The sequence below is a fragment of the Henckelia pumila genome, chromosome 1 (assembly GCF_033568475.1).
Source record: "Henckelia pumila isolate YLH828 chromosome 1, ASM3356847v2, whole genome shotgun sequence".
NCBI classification, from domain to species: Eukaryota; Viridiplantae; Streptophyta; class Magnoliopsida; order Lamiales; family Gesneriaceae; genus Henckelia; species Henckelia pumila.
Genome location: NC_133120.1, coordinates 103772885 through 103788422, shown reverse-complemented (window position 1 = coordinate 103788422; position 15538 = coordinate 103772885). Strand labels below are relative to the sequence as shown.

At 33.0% G+C, this 15538-nt stretch overlaps 2 protein-coding genes across 3 annotated transcripts; both read right to left on the bottom strand.

Moving 5' to 3' along the window:
- Window positions 1-2315: 2315 nt before the first annotated feature.
- On the bottom strand, window positions 2316-3863 carry LOC140889308 (AT-hook motif nuclear-localized protein 18-like). 2 transcript variants are annotated; one of them, XM_073297028.1, is made up of 2 exons: window positions 3734-3863; window positions 2316-3484 (listed from the first exon to the last, which is right to left on the bottom strand). In XM_073297028.1, the coding sequence occupies exon 2, from the start codon at window positions 3449-3451 to the stop codon at window positions 2564-2566; it is 888 nt and encodes a 295-aa protein (XP_073153129.1). In that variant the 5' UTR covers window positions 3452-3484; window positions 3734-3863; the 3' UTR covers window positions 2316-2563. The 2 variants fall into 2 exon arrangements, with proteins under 2 accessions (XP_073153129.1, XP_073153132.1); XM_073297031.1 differs by lacking the exon at window positions 3734-3863 and adding an exon at window positions 3591-3666.
- A 4331-nt stretch (window positions 3864-8194) lies between these two features.
- On the bottom strand, window positions 8195-11886 carry LOC140874831 (ATP-dependent Clp protease ATP-binding subunit CLPT2, chloroplastic-like). The gene is made up of 5 exons (XM_073278264.1): window positions 11597-11886; window positions 11051-11089; window positions 10806-10915; window positions 8903-9082; window positions 8195-8506 (listed from the first exon to the last, which is right to left on the bottom strand). Exons 1-5 carry the CDS (start codon window positions 11824-11826, stop codon window positions 8349-8351), a joined length of 717 nt encoding a protein of 238 aa, XP_073134365.1. The 5' UTR covers window positions 11827-11886; the 3' UTR covers window positions 8195-8348.
- Window positions 11887-15538: the final 3652 nt, after the last annotated feature.

Here is a 15538-nt window from a genome sequence, read left to right as displayed (position 1 = left end):
ATTGATAATATTTTAAACTCATACTAATCAACTGAATGAAATTAGTCCTTAGCATGGGGTTTGATATAAGATTTTTATTCCTTATCAGATATTATAATTATAAATAAAATAATTCTAATATTTTAACCTATACAATGATCCAAAACTGTACTCCGATTCCCTCAATGTAACACATTGGCAACTATATATAGTTTGTTTTATTCAATATATGCTTATTAATATGCCACTCATCCAGCTAAGTCACAAATTTGTCATACCAGCTGGAAGCTTAAAAAAATATGGGTTGTTGCTTATTCAATTCGTGTATTAAAAATCCAAAAAGTAAAATAATCAGGTACCATATTTGAGGGCCTCTATTTATAAAGAAAGAAGCCAATTAGCCAAAACAGAAACGGACCTTTTTCACAATTTCGTTTGTGAATAAAAAAATTTATTAGAAACTTCTAAACAAATAACATAGGTCACCTTTCTTTTTTTATTTGTCCCAAATATATACAATTACACTATATTTAATAATATTTTTTTACTAATATATCTATATTAAGTATTAACTGCATCTTGAAAATTATGCAACTGTTTTTTGAATATATTAAATAGGGATAAAATGATAAATTTATACATAATTTACTTTTCCAATGATTTATCATGGAAAAAGAAGTTGGAGTATATATATAATCAGGACGGAAAGTGTATATATATTAGACTTGTGTATCCCAATAACCAATTAATCTCTAATAAAACGACACAAGAAAAGAATACAATTAAGAAGTAAATTAAATACTAGACCACTCATCTCAAACAAAAAACATTGTTGTTGTCACCAATGATGTACAATATACTCCTATAAATGAAAAATAATTTCATGTATAAATAAAACCAAAGAAATAAGAGAATAGTCATTATATTTTATTATTGCATTATGTTTTATAATATCTAAAAGAGAAGGAAAGCTGACTTATATTATTCATTCCAAAAAAGGAAAAAAAAAAAACAGATCAGCTTCATGAAGTACCTTTCTTACATATGGAGTGCTTGAGAAAAAGGAAACATTAATGAATGCTAAGAAGTATATATTATAAGGGTTTACTTGGGTTCAAAGAATCTTTGCATTTGGCTATTCAAATGTTTGTTCTTAGAACTTCCATATATTCTATATCTATATATCTATATATAGCTAGCAGATCAATTGTCGAAGGATGATCAAATTCAAAATATAAATCGAAACATAATTCAGATATAATTTATTGAAAATAAATATTTATCGATTCATTTAACGTGAATTAGAATTGATCAGATTAAGCTCAATTTCAAGAAACCAGCTTATATATTAATCCTCCAGGCCTGCAGGCACATTGTCCCCGCTGTATTTTGCCTTTACAGTCTAATTCTTTGTGCTTTACCTCGAAAAAGAGCTTCTTCTCACAACTGTGCACGTGTATGCCAATTCCTAGACATCTCCATATTTATAACTAAAATAAAGCCCTAAAAAAATCTCAAATCTCGGAAATTAGATTATGAAGCCCATACCTCTTTGCATTTCGTGAAATCATGTTATTGAAACCGTCAATGGCTTTAATGAAGGCTTCTCTCTCTATTTATGAGTGTTAGTCAGATTACATGTAATCTCACTGATTACTAGGAAATAATTATCAGATTCATATATAACAAACCAACGTACAAATCATTAGGGTACTTAATCTAATTCAATTTGTCATGATCATTATTATGACCAATTAATATATGTTTAACCCTCTTACAAGACCAATAAAGTCTAACTAGCTAGTAATGAGTTTTTACTAACATTTCTTTCCAAAAAAAAATGTCTTGAAAGAATAATCAATTAACAAAATGTAATAGATAGATATATCATGGACCCTTTCGGGTTGATTCGTAAAGCCATACAAATAGTTAATTGTCTCAAGATGACAGTGAATCAAAACATCAAGTTAAACTCATGTTAAATGAACATATTTTCGTACGTAGTAAGCAAATTAAAGAAGTGATCTTTTTTGGTTATAGGCCATCTTATTTCATGTATTAATGGAGTTCTTGCAAATGTAATAGCAACTGGAAAATTAACTTATGTTGATCCATCATGTATTATAGTTATTAATCTTGACATGAAATATGTGATTTAATTTAGAACCAAATATTATATAGTCGAATGCATATATATTATTAGCTAGGTGACACTCGATCACATATATAATATATATGCGTACACATAGAATGAAAAACTAATTAAAGTAGCCATGTAAGAAATTTTACAAAGTAGCATAATGACATTACAATCAGCATCGATCATCAAACTCATGGAAAAAAGGAAAAAGGAAATAAACTCATGGAAATCCAATTACAACTATAAATGTTAACAAGAAAGCAATTACCACAAGTACTCATATCTAATTAACCTAGATAAGTAATTTCTTGCTAGCTAGGAATGGAGTAATTAGTTCTTGAATATTGTAATATTCTGGAATTAATCATAGCATAGCAAATAAAATAAGCAGAAAATGTTACCCTTCTGTAACTTCCATGATCGAATGGGAATTAAGTAGCTTAGCTAGAAAGGTGGCCGACCAGTAGCCCAGAAAGCTGCCTCGTTTGGCATCTGATGAATGGAGTTGAGGAGATTCGGTGGCATTCCTTGAAACAAATTAGAGGGATCACCTAAAATTTGTTGCTGATTTTGCCCGCCGAGTCCTCCAGGCGGCGGCGGCGGCGGCGATCCTAGTGAATTTCCTGGAACTTGATTATTAATGGCGTTTTCTTGATCTTCTTCTAGCGGCAATCTTTCATATGCAGCATTGCTAAATGAAGCTGCCATTATAATAACTGGCCCCGATGCCAGAAGCTGCCCCACCACGCTGCCGCCCACCACCTGCCCCTGCCCTCCGGCAAGGTATATGGTCAGTCCGGTGGCTGCGGGAGGAGCTGGTGGCGGAAGGAACGAACCCGACAAAGACAAGATCTCGAATCTGCCGTGTAATGTTACTATCGCCCCCGGGGAAGCCGGTTGCTTTAGGGTTACATTCGTCACGTTTCCACTTCCGCTCATGATGCATACTCCCCTCTGGCGGCGGCGGGCGAAGTTGGCGACACCCTCCATGATGTCGCAGCCGTCTGAGATTTCCATGACGTGGGTTCGGAGCGCGTTGGCGCTGTCGCGTGTGATGATGATGGGTGGCTTCGGCTTGTTTTTGGAACCGGCGGGGCGGCCTCGGGGCCTTCTTGAGCCAGACATTTCTCCTTCTCCGCCGCCAGAGCCACCGTCGTGGCCGGCGGAATCGCCCTTCCCTTCATCACCGCGGTTACGCTTGTGTCCCATGTTTAGGCCTCCTCCGCTGGTTTCGCTTTGCTCGTCTTCGGAGTTTTGGGTATGGTGGTGGAATTGGTGTTGCAGATTGAAGTCCCTAGTGTTGAATGGTGGTGGAAGAGAATGGTTATCCATACTTATCTTTCTTGCTAGCTAGCTAAGCAGCTCCTAGAGATCAAAATTACCAAAGGATATATGGTTAAAAAAAAAAACAAGATTGATTAGTGGAAATTAATTAAGGAGGCAAAAAATATAAAGGAGCTAGAGCGCAGACTTTAAGGGCTTCTTTTTCTTCCCTTTTTAGTGTTTTTCCTAGCTTTTGTGTTAGCTAACTTTTGCTGGGTTTTTTTTTTTTTTTAATGAATCAAGATTCAAGAAAAAGAGGTAAAAAGAGTGGAGTTTTTGTGTGTAACCCACCAAATTCTAAGATGAATCCACCATTATTCCCACTTCTCCGACACGGCGGCGGCGCTGCTGCACTTGTCTGAGGAGGATTTTCTCTCTCTCACTGGACAAGATATATACCAAGCTAATATATTGGTGGTTGTGTTTAGATTTCAAAGGGGTTGAGTTTTGGATTAGCTAGGGTTGCTCATGGGCGGTGGAATCCATCAGTTGCATCTCTTTCACGCACATAACACACTTATACACACACTGATCATGTGTAATATCGGAGTGTATCTATTGTGTGTGTATAATTCTTCTCAAAATTCACACCTCAGCAAAAGTTATGATGAGAGTTTTAAATATTCACGTAAATCCAAAACCCTCTCTCAAAATTCAACTTTGTATTTGTCCATATGTTTCACTAGGTCTCCATCAATTTACAACTAAAGGGAGAGTGGCATTTTCTTTTGTCTATTATTAGGAGCTTTGATTTCCTTGTAATATTATATATATTCTTGTGCTTTTGATGGCTCAACTCATTGGTTAAGGTTTTCAATTATTTGCCACGTACGAGTGCTCATAAAAATATTGTTTTTTTTTCCCCGAGATTTTTATTTAATATCTTGAGGTTTGTAAACTATTGGAACGGACAATACTCGTCTCTTCGACTAATCTAAGTGATGTTTTCCATCACTAGTTGATCAAGAGACGTTTTTGCACAAGTGTGCTTCTCTAAATAACAGTTTTGTATGTGCACAGATAGAATTGACCAAAAATATATATATATATTAATTAAGTGGAGATTAGGACTAGAAACCATTAATTCATGATACTAGTACTGATTTAACAATTATAGTTGACTGTCCTTATAGAAATATAAAATGATGATCCAATATGGGTAGGCGTTGGATTGGGATCATTCTCGAATTTGATTACTTCGGGTTGGATATTTATCCATGCCCATCATGAGTTTGTTAGTGTAGTATCTGAACCCGAATTTTTTTTAGAAACTTTCCCCATCTGGAAAAAAAAAAATCCTAATCAACGCACTGGTCACTTAAAATGTACCAAAATTTGAGATAAGAGAGGTTCATCGCAAATGATCGAAATGCAAACGATCTAGCTAAGCTTCAAGTTAAACTCACTTTTAATTAAGATATCGTCTTTAAATGTGTATATTATGATCCACGTCTTTATTAAATGTGAAGTCCGTGATTTTCTTTTTACGGAGTCATATATAGAAACGAAATTAGAACATTAGATACATTAGGCAGAGGGCTCATCAAACCTATATATATATTATATAGACAGATGTACAAGTAGTTAGGTATATGATTGTAGACCAGACGAACGCATGCAAGTATAATATTACATATCAAAGCATCGAAATAAGAGCCAATTACTCTTAAAAGACAAAAACTCGTGTGAGACAATCTCACATATTAATTTGTGAGATGAATTTTTTATTTGGATTATCCATGAATAAGTATTACTTTTTATGCAAAAAATATTACATCTTATGTAAATATGAGTAGGATTGATCCGTGTCACGGATAAAGATATGTGAGACGTTCGTGAGATCGTTTCACAAGATACCTGTATTTTTTTTAAAAACAAAATCAGCACAATTAATTGTTTAGGGTGGAATCGAAGTGTAGAATTAAGGGGGGCTACAGTCTAAAACTATAGATATAACAGAATTAGTTTTGCAACATTAAAGAAGGGGAAGCGGCACAATTAAATTGGGGTCTGACTTGAGATGATATGCATGCATTTAATTAAAGCCAATGCTCTTAACATTTTGACAGATATATAAATAGAGTCAAAGTTCTAGATAAAATTAATTCGTCTTTACTTATTACCACATTGATAGATGTTTTTTTAGTACATTATAATTTATAGATATATAATTTATGAAATGTCGTATATATACATCTTACATTTTTCTAATAATGTTCACAAACTTTAATGCTGTGTCGATTTTAGACTTGTTTATATCAATGCATGATATTTTTAGTCATATATATCTTTTGTTGAATTGATTAATTATATATATATATCCCCTCTTATCAAATGGTGTTCTTAAAAAGCGTCAGAATTAAATTGAGACTCAATTGACATGACAAAGTGTTATTTTTTAAGTACATAAAACTAATTTAAATGATCGAACCAAATGGATAAATATAATATATATTTTGGAGAAATTTAAAAGTTACGGCCATGAGTTGTCTTTTTATTTATTTATTTATTATTTATTTTCCCAGCTACACATGCATATGCCCCAACCCTTATCTATCATTCTTAAATAGACGAGCGGGCCCCATCTGTCCGTAGAAATTTGCCACGTGTCATCTCCCCCACCCCTCCCCCCCAACAATGTGCGGGTCTATTCGTTGAATACGAATTCATTGATTGATGTAAAAATGGCCGATTCCTCCAACATTCATATTCAATGGCTTCTTTTTTCTTTCTTTTTTTTGTTAAATAAAAAAAATCTTTTAGTTTCCTTTTTTGTTTCAACAGAAATTAATCGAATAATCGCAATTGGAATACGTTATTTAGCAAGAGGTAAAATTATTATGTTGATATATAGTGTAGATAAGTAGATTGACTTAGGTTGTGTTTGAGAGAGCTTTTCGAAAACAATTATTATTATTTTTTCATAAAACACAAAATTTCAAAATTTTGTGAAAAAAAAACTAAAAATTGTTTTCTAAAATATCTCTCAAACAATATCTTATATTGATTTAACATGCACATGAGAATCATGTTAGTAGTGTGGTGAAATCAGATTAAACGTTCATTTTCGCGAAATATTGATTCATTTTATCTTAACCTTCAATTCGAAAGTATTTGGTTCCTTGAATCCTTGTTGTGTGATCGGAGGCGCAAGAATTGTGTGGTCTATATATGTACGTAGATAAAATTGAAGCCGGTCGATTATCTCGTCTAATTGTAATATGATGCAGTATCAATTAATTAGATATTAGTTTTTTTTAAGGAATTAGATAGTAGTATTTTGGCTTTACAAAGTGGACCTAAAACTCCCTCTACCTAGACCCTTAGGGATAGTTAAAGATAGAGCCGAAAGATGACTAATATGCAATTTCATTAATCATATAATTATTATTAATGTCACATAGTTTCCATGGTTCATTGGTCTTGCTAATTAATTTATCACAAATATGAAACTGCCTCATGATCGATTTTGTTAGACGGATCTCTGATCCAACATGAACCATAAAAAATATTATTTTATTATGTCTGTATTATTATCATTACATATTTACATCTGAAATGGATATGTATATTTTTCGTTTAATTAATTCACGTAAATAAAAGGAAAAGGTTTTGAAAATAGTTTTTTTTTTTTTGAAAGGAAACAATAATGAAAGATCATAAAACAATCATTAATTCAATTCAATAAAATCGTGTGAATTTATAGTAGAATTTTAATCAGCTGTATATATTGCCCATACCGAAGAAATGAATGAGTTACGGCTCCAGGAAAGGTAACGAGGGCTACGGGAGTCGACAACTTCTTACACGAACTTTTAAACTAAAAACTCAATTCTTGTTTCTCCATTGGCACCAAACACACAACTATTTATGTGTTCAGATATTTAAGAACTTATTATTATTAGCAGCTGGTGGTGGGTGAAATCAAATTTATGGTTATTAATTATTTTTATTTTTTTTTTGAGAAAATGGTTTTTTTTTTTTTTAAGGAATGTCATTTTTTTTAAAAAAAAATATTTTTTTAAAAAATTATGAATCTAATCTGAAAATTGAGTTGAAATCGCCTCGGGCGACGCTGACAGCATCACAGAGCAGCAGCCTCCGCCAGTGACCGGAAATCTATGCAATTAAGATGCTTATTGCTTGCTGGAATTAAAATATTACTATATTTGGACTTTAAAAATTCACTTCTTTTACAATATTATTATTTTAAAAAAAAAAAAAAAAACTGACCTCGAAGGGATCTCATTCCACATGAATCAGAGACTCATTGGCTTTTATAATATTATTATTATTAAACCCCAACGTGGTAATTTCGAGTCCAATATTTTCTTTGACACTTGATAATTACTATAATTATAAACTAAAGTTGACTACCATACTTTCTTTTTTACCTTTTAAAAACATGTGAACAAGAACTATTGTTTTAAAAACATATTAGTCTATTTTATTTTTTAAAAAAAATATTAAAATAGTGGGACGAATGAAACATACATTGAAAAACATGCAGTGCAATTATGATAAGGTAAATGTTTTTCCATAAACTCATTTGGTTATGATTTATCATTGAATTCCATGTTGATAATTACTATTTTATATATGTGGCGGATTCGATATTATATTTACTCATTATGTTTCTGTTGCCACAACTTTACCGTTTTACGTGTGATTTTGTGAAGTTTCATATGGTGTGCAAGAATTAGCACCAACATCAAACAAGTTTAGATCGTTATGAAAATCAAGTACAGAGAATGAAATCTAAATAAATCATAGTATACATGTCAGTGTTAAGTATAATGTAAAGTAACTTTATAGCCAATACAAGATGATGATACAAAACTTATTGTGTGAACCCAGGAAATGATGAACGATTTTTTAGCGGGTTGATTCCACGACTCTCTTAATCTTAATCGTCTTTGAATCCAGGTTCAGATATCAGAGAATGGAGCTCCTTAGCTTTCTCGTCACTGAATCCCAGGGACACCAATACTTGATGGCCAAGTGCCTCTTGTTGCCGCCATAACCCAAGAAGCATATGTGCAGTTGTTATTTCCCCGTTTTCACCTGCGTTTTGGCACAGACATTATATACTCAGACGCCTTCCAAGAATGCAATATGGGAAAATCCAGACCAGAGATTGCATCCGAAACATTTTCTGGAAATACGCTAATATTTCGATCTTGCCATAGGAACTGGAACTTGATTGGAACAAAACACACGACTTCTTTGATAAGACTGTTAACATCCATTCCTATCAATCAACATAACTTTTAGTTTCGAACTCTGATCAGATATGACCAAGTTACATTCATCAGTATGATGTACCCATTCAATAATATTTTCCCTTCCTATCCAAATACAGATAGAGTTTACATTGATTTTCACTATATTTGTCATGAGCAATTTCTCTGCACCAGGCTTTAAAAACTCATGCCAAATACAAAAACTCTCGAGAATTACCTGATCTATACTTTTCATTAATAGCCCATTCGAGGGCCTTTTGAGTTGCTTCAGTTAAAGGAGGATGCTCAGGACTGAAGAAGAACATATCAATCTTTCCCTGTAATTTCGCTATTTCATCACGCACTTTAAGAAGTGTAATGCCATTTGCACGCAAAAACTTTGAAGCAAAGCTAGTTCCTGCTTATAAAAGCACTGCGATTAGAAGTACGATTCTTTTAGACAAACAATTTGCATTACTAATTACCGTCTTAAGATGCATAGATCAATAAGAATGTTGCGTAGATACAGACACAAAAATCTAAAATTTTCAAAAGGTTACGATTAAGAGAGAGACGATACAACCGATATATATATCAATACATATAGACACACAAATGTGAGTGATAATGATGAAATCTCGTGCAAGCCCATCATATTAAAAGTTGAACACATGTTACAGCAATACATTATTTATAATTTCAGAAAAGGATAAAACAAGATCAGCCATCACAAACAATATAACACATGGCAATAAAAAAAACCAAAGCTACCTTTTTTCAATAGCAAAATTCTTGACTTTTTAAATTTTGTAAAATGACTCTCACCATACCTTTGAAAATTGGAAAACCATCCAGGTTGTATCTGATATGATTGTTGATTGTCTATTATACCATATCGGCATTGAATCCACCCTATATTCTTCACATTTTTGTATCCAGTGCGGTATACTACTGTTTCAATTGGCATCCATGCATATAACCCAGTTCAATTAGAATGAAATGTAAAAATTTTTTGCTACTCATGCGAGCCAAAACTGCATCCTATGACTTATTTTCTGAACCCTAATGATTAAAAAATAATCAGCCCTACACTTCCACAACATCTCATAAGAATTCTTTTTTCTCTTGTCCTCATTGCCTCTCTCTTTTCTGGTCCAACATAATAATTAATGATAACAAAAGGAATTGGTTCCAACATTCGCGTTGATAGGTACACTCTTGCTATTGCAGACAAGCTTAGCCAAATCAGTAAATCATAGTTAGAAAAATTTTGCCCCAATCACATACTGACTTCAAATTTTCAACATCCAAAAGTCTGCAGCAAGCTAATAACTGTCAAGCAAGTTTGGCATCCTTGACTGAGCTTCCCAATAATATAATTTGCAACTAAATTGTTTCACAGCATATAATTTTCTCAGGAACACAAGTATCGTTGTTCTTGTTTTACATATAGAAGGTTCACAAACCCGCCTAGTTGATTATCATTTTTTTTTTGAGGAAACCTAGTTGATTCTTGATAATCCATATATTCATGTTGTCATGATTCATGATTTTCATAAGAAGGCGTAACAAGATTTTTCCCACACTATCACCCCAAGCTCAATGCTTAATACACAGCGGTTTCTGATCCTCGTCGTGGGATTGTTGCTATTTTCATTTAACAAGGAATACTTGAGGTGAAAAGAATACTGAAGGGAATGCCATTTTATTGGTGGTATCTGGACTGTAAGGAAAAAATGCCATTATGATATCCGTGAAATATGCAATAATTTGAAAAGATGAATGAATCAAAAGAAATCTCAATTACAAACTTTCTCTGATCTTTGATTGACCTTGCCAGTTAACCAGCAGTAAATTTTAACAGTTCTAAATAATGTGAGAAGTTATAAGATTTCATGTCAAACAAGGCATGATGGTCAACAGAAAAGATATAAAAATTAACATTTAACATCACATAGACAGAGACAATAAAGTTATTTGCAAACGTCTGCATACTAACTTATGTATAAACTCACAGCTCAACATCAGTAACAGTTTTTCCAAAAGTTGAGGCAAGCAAGGGTTGTATCCACACATAGAAGACCGAAATGTAGATCAAAACTGCAGCATATAAAACTTGAGAAAGAGAAAAAATGGCTGACCCTCAATCAAGATTCCCATAAGAAGAGCTTCTGTGCCTGTGTTTGGGGACTTAATTTTCCTCGCTTCCAACTCGCCCATTGCAAATGACTTTATTGCCTTCGATGACCATCTAAAATTTCACTCAACTCATTGGATAAGACCTCAATTTGAACGCTTCCAAACAAATCAAACAAAACACCCCACAAACACAAACACGTGACGTCCATTTTCAACAGGAAATAATGACGAAAGAAATCATACTCACTTGGGAACCTTCTCCTCTGAACCAACTGCCTCTTGATGACTGCAAAATTTGGTGAAGTATATCAGTCTTTTCATCAGATATAAAAAGCACTAATTTGAAGCACCAAAACCCAATATAATTATTGACTATCTAATCCATCAAACTGTGAGCATAGGTAATGAAAACTGGAAACTGGTTGAATGTATCAACTCTCATATGTAGAAGCAACCGAAGATTACTACAATGAAATGCAACCCACATTTCCAAATCCCGGGCATGTAGGACTAAATTTTTTTATTAACTTCCAAATATAAGTCATTCTTTCACATATGCATACACGTGTAATGTGTCACCCAAACATAACACATTCTACAACTCATAATTCTTAAGGCTTGAACTGTAAATTGCATACCCCACGGGTAAAAGTTTCCAAATTTACGGCCATGAAACTAATATGTGAACTATTTATCGACATTTCAGAGTAGAAAGCAAAAAACGACCCTCAAAATATACAGCAAAACAAAATAATTGCACAAGCTAAAAAGTTAAAGAGCGACAAAAAATTACACGCTGGGGAGGCTCAATGAAATCGTGGCGTTGATAGGAGGGTACTTGGATAAAAAGGGTCCAAGATTTGCGGGATGGCGTGAGAATTTGATGGCTATATTGCCAAGCCATTGACTACGAAGGCTATTGCTTGGACTGAGAGAATTCGGGATATGTGAATCCGGGTTGTCTTGTTTGGTTACGGGTCTGATCATTCGGGTTGAGACTGTGAACAGTGACTGAGCTGCCATTTTCCGATAAATGGAGGACCTCTGTTGTGTTAGAACGAGAGCTGAAAATGTTCTTCAGTGAAATCAGGATAGAGAAAATGAAGATCCAGACGACGTCGTTACGTATTTGAGGCAGAAATTGGATTGGATCAAGGCCCAATATACTGGTTATCGGAAATCCAAAGGCCCAATTCTACCATCGCATCAACCCATTTTAATACCTCGTGTAAAAATGTTATCACTCACAAATATATGCAATGCCATCCTTCTAAAATATAAAATAAAGCAAATACTTACGGGCCCAAAGTTTAAACCTACTATCAATAAAGCCCATAAAAATGACCCAAATATTTAACGGGCCCCGAATTTTTGTAGGATATAGAGAAGATGGAGACCACACAAGTGGGGGTTTCATTTAATTATTGCTTCATGTTTACGTGAAATCACATTTTAGACGTGTGCATGTCATAATTATTTTCTTAACATTCACGAATTTAAATAGGGAAAAAGCCTGTAGGTCGGCAATATTCATTGATATTGATTGGTTTACGATATGTAAATAACATGTCACACATCTGTATCTCGGACTCGAAATTTCGTCTCAGAATTAGACGATGTAAAATCTCAATCTTCAAGTAACCCTCTACAATTTTTACGAAAAGGGTCATCCCTAAACACTTATAAAAACTTGAACCTTTATGTAGTAATGTTTAAAAATATATAATTTAACCTCAATCAAAATTATTTGGCTTTCCTAAAATTAAATTTAGGTAATGGTCAATTCTATAATGAACAAGGTAGGAGATTCTGAATCACCACGTGAATTTTTGTTGATATATTTTCAGTTGGTGCATGTGACCTAATTTTCCCTGCCGTGGTTAATAAATGTTATCCCCACTTCTGCATATATACACTAGCTAAAGCTATGGCTGTCTATTATTTATTTTACTACCGCCCAAAAAGTTGACTTTATTACAAACTGTTAGATACCGTTTTAATATCAAATCTTACCAAAAAAGATTTGCAAGCAATAACTTTTTCCAACTGGAGTTATATTTTTACCTAGCATATAATATGGGTAATACCCCAATTGGGATGAGATCATCTCACAAATCAATTTATGGATCTATTGTTTTATTTGAATTAAGAAAAAATAATATTTTATGTCAAAAATATTACTTTTTATTATTCATTTAGGTTCACAGATATATATATCTTTGAGACTGTATATGCTCTAAATTTTCGAAAGAACATAAAAAAACAAGAGGTTTATTAAATATTAATGGGTCATTTATTGGCTGAAATATCTTGTTCAAGTCTAATTTTAGACTCTTTCAGGTAGCATGAACCACGAATGCAGGCATTGAGAAGCAAATACTAGTTTGTGCCTTTTTCCTATTAAAAACATCCCATTTTTTATGTTTACTTTATCAATTTTTTTAGAATTTCCATTTTCATGCCTTTAATTTGTCGTTCCAATTTGTTGCGTGTGTGTGTGTGTGTATATATATATAAGTTTTTATCCTTTTAATTAATTTAAGTTGTAGATTCGTGTGAAAACACAATACAATTTGGACAAAAAGAATTTTAAGTTTTATACTTTTATGTCGGTGCTAATCCAGCTGTCACGTGGGGACTGCATTTTTTAGAATACAGATATTATGTTATTTTTATTTTATAATTTCCATTTATCGTATCATATATCGAGAAGAAGGCCCATTTTAACCCAGTCTTATTTATTCATTGCAGTGTCCGCGTAAAAGGAGTTCACATCTCTACTAATACAGAATCTATTTAGCTTTAGATTGAAGTAATTCGTGTTTTTTTTTTAAATAAAAAATAATTCTAACACGTTAATAATGATATATATATAACGCATCCAATGTTTTTGCATGTGTCATGTGTGTATAAGTGTGTTACAAGTTCCATTATTTTTTTAAAAGAAAAAATAAAAAACGTTTTGCATCAGCTACATAACACATGTAACAGGAGTTTTGATTAGTAGCTTGAGATTTAAAATAATTAAAGAAAAATATCCTTTTGGAACAAAATTAAAGGAGTCACAGGAGTAGTTAATTACTTTTCCTTGAAACCGAAGCTAGCTAGTGCCAGACATGGTCATGTAATTTAAAGGGATTTTTTAAGTTTTTTATTTTCTGTTTTATTATAAGTAAATTCGCATTTTTGATACGCAATTTTATGTTTTTCTTAGTTCCATGTTTTTTCATTGGATAGTAGAGCAAGCCTTAAATTCGATAACATAGAAAACTAAACTTACAATTTGGAAAAAAAAAATGTTTTATATATGAAACTATGATCAATTAGTTGACTAACAGTGAATTGACTCACAGCCAAGTGAAAATTAAAGGATAATAAATAATATATAGATAGATATCTAACAAGAATTTTAACTTCACGACGAGGGAACCTAGAAATCCAGGTTGTATATACATATATGCTATCACCAAATTAAACTCGTGAGCTGATAGTAATAATATTAAACTTTACGTAGTTCAATTTTCAGCAAAAAGAAGGTGAAATTTTTTTTTGATGATGACATTTAAATGCGTCGAAAATCGTAACGGATAAAGTCGAGATGTGGCTCATTCATGTCTTGTAAACAAAATAAGCTGCACGAGATTTGGATGGAGTGAAATCGAAATACAGAACTCATATATGGTTTCGCGAATGAGTGCTAATACGTACTGAGAAAAGGAAAGAAAGAAAACGTTAAAGGCAAGCGATGGGGAGGTTTGCCTAACGTTTACGTATTTCTTGGCCACTCGTGCGTGCGTATCTTATTAGGCCTATCCAAAATGTGGCAAAACCCATAATAAGCCACTGGATTTTGATCTTTCTGTGCCCACAAATATAGCCAAGGGTCCCCCGGCCAGATTTTAATTCCCTCTTTTATTTATGTTGTCCATGTTTGGGTTTACTTTTTGTGCTTGTTTAATTCCAAAACCTACCCCCGGACCAATTGTTGATAAATATCATAGTTTTAGCAAAAAGGATGGAAATAATATTGGCAAATTTAAGATTTTTTTTATCCTAGTATGTATCTCTTCACTTAGGAACTGTATTTTTTAAAATGCAAAAAGTTGGAATTATATAATGTAGTAATGGGCAAACTTGGATTAATTCCTTTGAAATTATCGGTATATTCCTTTGAGGGATTTATGTATTATTATATAAAATAATATAGATATGTATGACTTCTGAATATATATTAAAGCGGAATCACTCTATTACAAGACAAGTTGTTTTTTTTTTATTATGTTTTAAAAAAAAAACTCAACGGATTAACTAAACCTAATTTCACCATCTGTTGGATTTGTAACTAGTTTAGGGTTAAGACTCAAGGAGTGCTAATTAATACTCAATGATACCGCCGGCAGTGCCTTTCCTTTCACAGCAAATAATATTTTCTTAATCTAATCATGCTGTAAATCGTGCTACACTGTGCCTTGCACGTGCTTCCAAGCTTTGACCAAAACTTCCCAACCGGTACTATTTCTGGCATCAATTTTAAAAAATAATAATGTATATTGCATAAACCAGTTACAATGGGGAAAAGATTAATTAGGACCCACACAAGACATGCTTAATCATTCAAAATCCATGGATTAAGCAACACAATTAAGTCTTTATCCACTTAGATTTGCAAGAAACCTTTCCTCTCAACATGTCCAAACATGTCTCACTGGTTTTATTTTATTTTAATTTAATCTCC

What these genes read in the sequence shown, in the direction of transcription:
- LOC140889308 (XM_073297028.1), bottom strand. Translation starts at nt 3,451, where the DNA reads ATGGATAACCATTCTCTTCCACCACCATTCAACACTAGGGACTTCAAT.
- LOC140874831 (XM_073278264.1), bottom strand. Translation starts at nt 11,826, where the DNA reads ATGGCAGCTCAGTCACTGTTCACAGTCTCAACCCGAATGATCAGACCC. An exon ending in TCAGAGGAGAAGGTTCCCAA is followed by an intron (nt 10,916 to 11,050) that starts GTGAGTATGATT and finishes GTGAAATTTTAG; the next exon opens with ATGGTCATCGAAGGCAATAA. An exon ending in TATGGGAATCTTGATTGAGG is followed by an intron (nt 9,083 to 10,805) that starts GTCAGCCATTTT and finishes TTTTATAAGCAG; the next exon opens with GAACTAGCTTTGCTTCAAAG.